The sequence below is a fragment of the Cebus imitator genome, unplaced genomic scaffold, assembly GCF_001604975.1.
Source record: "Cebus imitator isolate Cc_AM_T3 unplaced genomic scaffold, Cebus_imitator-1.0 Scaffold200, whole genome shotgun sequence".
Classification (NCBI taxonomy): domain Eukaryota; kingdom Metazoa; phylum Chordata; class Mammalia; order Primates; family Cebidae; genus Cebus; species Cebus imitator.
The window spans coordinates 1,365,783-1,371,639 of record NW_016107515.1 but is presented as its reverse complement, the minus strand read 5'-3'; the positions used below and the strand labels follow the sequence as shown (position 1 = coordinate 1,371,639).

At 40.1% G+C, this 5,857-nt stretch overlaps 1 protein-coding gene across 1 annotated transcript in view; it reads left to right on the top strand.

The window, feature by feature from the left end:
• Positions 1-368: 368 nt before the first annotated feature.
• SMIM23 (small integral membrane protein 23) overlaps positions 369-5,857 on the top strand; it is a 13,842-nt gene continuing 8,353 nt past the window's right edge. Inside the window, exon 1 of the mRNA XM_017547717.2 lies at positions 369-473. Coding sequence (XP_017403206.1) covers positions 369-473 — 105 coding nt within the window. The remainder of the gene's footprint in view (positions 474-5,857) is intronic.

Here is a 5,857-nt window from a genome sequence, read left to right as displayed (position 1 = left end):
TGCTAGAAATTGATTACAGGTGTGAGCCACTGCACCCAACCTATTGTTTTTACTTTAGAATTAGCATTTTTTATTTAAAACTTGCAAATACAGAAGAAAAGAATCAGAAAAATCATCATCCTGAAACAATCTTTTGACGGATTTCTTCCTGACCTTTGTTTTCTACATTCATATGAAAAAAGTGAGGGAAGGGGCTAAAATCGGGATGGTGGGAAGGTGGGAACCTTGCTGTCCCCACCTTCTGTGACATCAGAACTCAATGCTTGAGGGATGCCTGGTGACCACAGGTGGGGGGGAGGGGGGAAGGGTGCCCTTCTGCCTATTGAGTGAGGGGACCTTGGTCCACACAAGTAGCCAGATCTGAGGCTATGGCGACCCAGCAAGTGGGTAGCAGGAGGCAGGTGGCAGCAGAGCGAGTGGCAGCCCAGCTGCTTGAACGGAGAAGGGGCAGCCACTGTGAGGACAAGAAGCAGGTGAGGCCAGGCCAGGTACATGCTGCTTTCCTCCCATCTGGGCTCCTTTTGCCACTCCAGACAGACGGTAAGGCCCCCAAAGCCAAAAATGGACCTTGGACCCAACTGCCCCTGGATCCTACCCTGGTGGAACACAGCTTACGGGCTTAGGCACTTCTTGCCAGGGCTGTAACTGACACTGTCTTATTATATTCTCAGCACTGCCAGTAGAAGGTATGTTCCAGGAGGAATAGACTTTTTGTTTAGTTTCCTGCTGAATCCCTCGTGTCTAGCATAGTGCTTGGTGCCTAATAGATGCTTAATGAATGAATGAACTGAAGTAAATAGGATAATACTCTTGAATTGGAGAGCTCCTGGAGGATTCATTCTCAGGGCTGAAATTCGAACTTCATGTGGGATTTTGTCAAAATGGAAAACATTAACACTTGCTGCATACAGCCTGGTGCTTCCACGACCCATCTCGTAGATGCTGTCAACCTCATTCATAGACGGTAAACTGAGGCCCAGAAAGGCAAAAAGACCATACAGCTGGGGCATATCAGGATTTGAAAACATATCTGTCTGATTTTAGTACCCCTTGAAACCAGGTTCATCTGCTGTGAGAACCCTGAGCAAGGGTTTATTCTGAAGATAAGAAGAAGCTGTTGAAGGGTTTTAAGCAGAGCAATGAATGAATGACCTCCACTGTCTCTGTTTTCAAAAGACTTGCTCACTCATTCATTTACTGTACCTACACCAAGCACCAACTGTATGCTGGACCTTGTAGTATATAACAGGGGCCTTCACCGGCACCTGTCATGCTGCAGCTTTTTCTAAAAAGTGTTCCACAGGCATCAAAGCCCAGGCATGCTCCTTTTAGAAACATTCTTTAGAGAATTCTGTGGCTTGGGGAAGGCTGCATACCTTCATCCCCTCCTGGAGACTGACGCTGCTCATTCACGTAAGGAGGGCCCTGAGAAGTCCTGTGGGAAAGAAGTCGGCTCAGCTTTGTTTACCACAGCATTTCGCACCTTGATTCTACCAGAGCCACATTGTTTCTTTTTTGAAAGACTTTTCAGTGTATTTCAAAATCCATTTTACAGACAAAGAAACTGAAGCTCAGAGAAATTACTTGGCTCAGGCCCTAAGACAACACGAAGAAAAGGACTGAAACACCATCCTAGTCCTTTTTCCTCCCCTTGCCTCCATGCAGCGCAGAATAGAAACCCAGCAGCAAGAATGCTGGGGAGGAAATCAACCTGTAAAGTACATTGATAGAGGACTGGTTAGATACATAGAAGAGCTTCCAGGCCGTGAAAACTCATCAGCCATTTTAAAGATGGAGACAATTAGTGTGTGTCTTTCATGAAAAGATCCCTAAGGAATATTGTTAAGAAAAGAAAAAGGACCCTAATATCAAATGTACAGTGTGATCATTTCCTACTGGGTATACACACGATCAAGCTATAGAACATTTCTAGCACCAAGGGAGGTTATTTCGGGGCTCTGCTCACCTGACATCCCACCCCCCATAGCAGTGATTCTAATTTCTGCCATCATAGCTGAGTTTACTATGTTCTTTAATTTCTTTTATTATTATTATTTTTATACTTCAAGTTCTGGGTTACATGTGCAGAATATGCAAGTTTGTTACAAAGGTATACACGTGCCATGGTGGTTTGCTGCACCCATGCACCCGTCATCTACATTAGGTATTTCTCCTAATTCTATCCCTCCCCTATCCCCCAACCCCACAAGAGGCCCAGTGTATAATGGTCCCCTCCACGTGTCCATGTATTCTCATTGTTCAACTCCCACATATGAGTGAGAACATGTCGTTTTTATTTTTCTGTTCCTGTGTTAGTTTGCTGAGAATGATGGTTTCCAGCTTCATCTATGTCCCTACAAAGGACATGAACTCATCCTTTTTTATGGCTGCATAGCATTCCATGGTGTATATGTGCCACATTTTCTTTACCCAGCCTATCATTGATGGGCATTTGGGTTGATTCCAAGTCTTTGCTATTGTGAATAGTACCTCAATAAACATACGTGTGCATGCATCTTTATAGTAGAATGATTTATAATCCTTTGGGTATAAACCCAGTAATGGGATTGCTGGGTCAAATGCTATTTCTGGTTCTAGATCCTTGAGGAATCGCCACACTGTCTTCCACAATGGTTTTTACACTCCCTCCAACAGTGTAAAATATTCCTGTTTCTCCACATCCTCTCCAGCATCAGTTATTACCTGACTTTTTAATGATTGTCATTAGAACTAGCATGAGATGGTATCCCACTGAGGTTTTGATTTGCATTGCTCTAATGACCAGTGGTGATGATGAGCTTTTATTCATACGTTTGTTGGCCTCATAAATGTCTTCATTTGAGAAGTGTCTGTTCATATTCTTTGCCCACTTTTTGATGGGGTTGTGTTTTTTCTTGTCAATTTGTTTAAGTTCTTTGTAGATTCTGGACATTAGCCCTTTGTCAGATGAATAGATTGCAAAAATTTTCTCCCATTCCATAGGTTGCCTGTTCACTCTGATGATAGTTTCTTTTGCTGTGCAGAAGCTTTTTCATTTAATTAGATCCCATTTGTCAATTTTAGCTTTTGTTGCCATTGCTTTTGGTGTTTTAGTCGTGAAGTCTTTGCCTATGCCTATGTCCTGAATAGTATTGCCTACGTTTTCTTCCAGAGTTTTTATGGTTTTAGGTATTATGGTTAAGTTTTTAATCCATCTTGAGTTAATTTTTGAATAAGGTATAAGGAAGGGGTCCAATTTCAGTGCTCTGCATATGGCTAGCCAGTTTTCCCAACATCATTTATTAAATAGGAAATCCTTTCCCCATTGCTTGTTTCTGTCAGGTTTGTCAAAGACCAGATGGTTGTAGATGTGTGGTGTTATTTCTGAGGCCTCTGTTCTGTTCCGTTGATCTATTTATCTGTTTTGGTACCAGTACCATGACGTTTTGGTTACTGCAGCCTTATACTATAGTTTGAAGTCAGGTAGGGTAATGCCTCCAGCTTCGTTCTTTTTGCTTAGGGTTGTCCTGGCTATGCAGGCTCTTTTTTGGTTCATATGAAATTTAAAGTAGTTTTTTCTAATTCGTGAAGAAAGTCAATGATAGCTTGATGGGGATAGCATTGAATCAATAAATTACTTTGGGTAGTATGGCCATTTTCACAATATTGATTCTTCTGGTTCATGAGCATGGAATGTTTTTCCATTTGTTTGTGTCTTATTTCCTTGAGCAGTGGTTTGTAGCTCTTCTTGAAGAGGTCCTTCACATCCCTTGTAAGGTGTATTTCTAGGTAATTAATTTTCTTTGTAGCAGTTGTGAATGGGAGTTCACTAATGATTTGGTTCTCTGTTTGTCTGTTATTGGTGTATAGGAATGCTTGTGGTTTTTGCACATTGATTTTGTATCCTGAGACTTTACTGAAGTTGCTTATCAGCTTAAGGAGATTTAGGGCTGAGACAATGGAGTTTTCCAAATATACAATCATGTCATCTGCAAACAGAGATAATTTGACTTCCTCTTTTCCTAGTTGAATACCTTTGTTTCTTTTTCTTGCCTGATTGCCCTGGTCAGAACTTCCAATACTATGTTGAATAGGAGTGGTGAAAGAAGGCATCCTTGTCTTGTGCCAGTTTTCAAAGGGAATGCTTCCAGTTTTTGCTCATTCAGTATAATATTGGCTGTGGGTTTGTCATAAATAGCTCTTATTATTTTGAGATGTGGTCCATCAATACCTAGTTATTAAAAGTTTTTAGCATGAAGGGATGTTGAATTTTGTCAAAGTCCTTTTCTGCATCTATTGAGATAATCATGTGGTTTTTATCATTGGTTCTGATTGCGTGATGAATTACATTTATTGATTTGCATATGTTGAACGAGCCTTGCATCCCAGGGATGAAGCTGACTTGATCATAATGGATAAACTTTTGGATGTGCTGCTGAATTCAGTTTGCCAGTATTTTATTGAGGATTTTTACATCGATGTTCATCAGGGATATTGGCCTGAAATTTCCTTTTTGGATTGTGTCTATGCCAGGTTTTGGTATTAGGATGATGCTGGCCTCATGAGTTAGGGAGGATTCACTCTTTTTCTATTGTTTGAAATCATTTCAGAAGGAATGGTACCAGCTCCTCTTTGTACCTCTGGTAAAACTTTGCTGTGAATATGTCTGGTTCTGCACTTTTTTTGGTTGGTAGGCTATTAATTACTTCCTCAATTTCAGAACTTGTTATTGGTCTATTCAGAGATTCGAGTTCTTCCTTGTTTAGACTTGGGAGAGCGTACGTGTCCAGGAGTTTATCGATTTCTTCTAGATTTTCTAGTTTATTTGTGTAGAGGTGTTTATAGCATTCTCTGAAGGTAGTTTGTATTTCTGTGGAATCAGTGATGATATCCCTTTATCATTTTTTATTGCATCTATGGGATTCTTCTCTCTTTTCTTCTTTATAAGTCTGGCTAGTGGTCTATTTTGTTGATTTTTTCACAAAACCAGCTCCTGGATTCATTGATTTTTGAACAGTTTTTCACGTCTCTATCTCCTTCAGTCCTGCTCTGATCTTAGTTATTTCTTGTCTTTTGCTAGCTTTTGAATTTGTTTGCCCTTGCTTCTCTAGTTCTTTTCATTGTGATGGTAGAGTGTCAATTTTAGACCTTTCCTGTTTTCTCTTGTGAGCATTTAGTGCTATAAATTTCCCTCTACACACTGCTTTAAATGTATCCCAGAGATTCTGATATGTTGTCTCTTTGTTCTCATTGGTTTCAAAGAACTTCTTTATTTTTTCCTTAATTTTGTTCTTTACCCAGTAGTCATTCAGGAGCAGGTTGTTCAGTTTCCATGTAGTTGTGTGGTTTTGTGTGAATTTCTTAATCCTGAGTTCTAATTTGATTGCACTGTTGTCTGAGAGACTGTTTATTATGATTTCTGTTTTTTTGCATTTGCTGAGGTGTGTTTTACTTCTAATTTTGTGGTTGATTTTAGAGTAAGTGTGATGTGGTGCTGAGAAGAATGTATATTCTGTTAATATGGAGTGGAGAGTTCTGTAAATGTTCATTAGGTCCACTTGGTCCAGAGCTGAGTTCAAGTCCTGAATATCCTTGTTAGTTTTCTGTCTCATCGATCTGTCTAATATTGACAGTGGGGTGTTAAAGTCTCCCATTATATTGTGTGAAAGTCTAAGTCTCTTTGTAGGTCTCTAAGAACTTGCTTTGTTAATCTGGGTGCTCCTGTATTGGGTGCATGTTAACTATATTTAGGATAGTTAGCTCTTCTTGTTGCATTGATCCCTTTACCATTATGTAATGCCCTTCTTTGTCTCTTTTGATCTTTGTTGGTTTAAAGTCTATTTTATCAGAGACTAGGATTGCAACCCCTGCTTTTTTT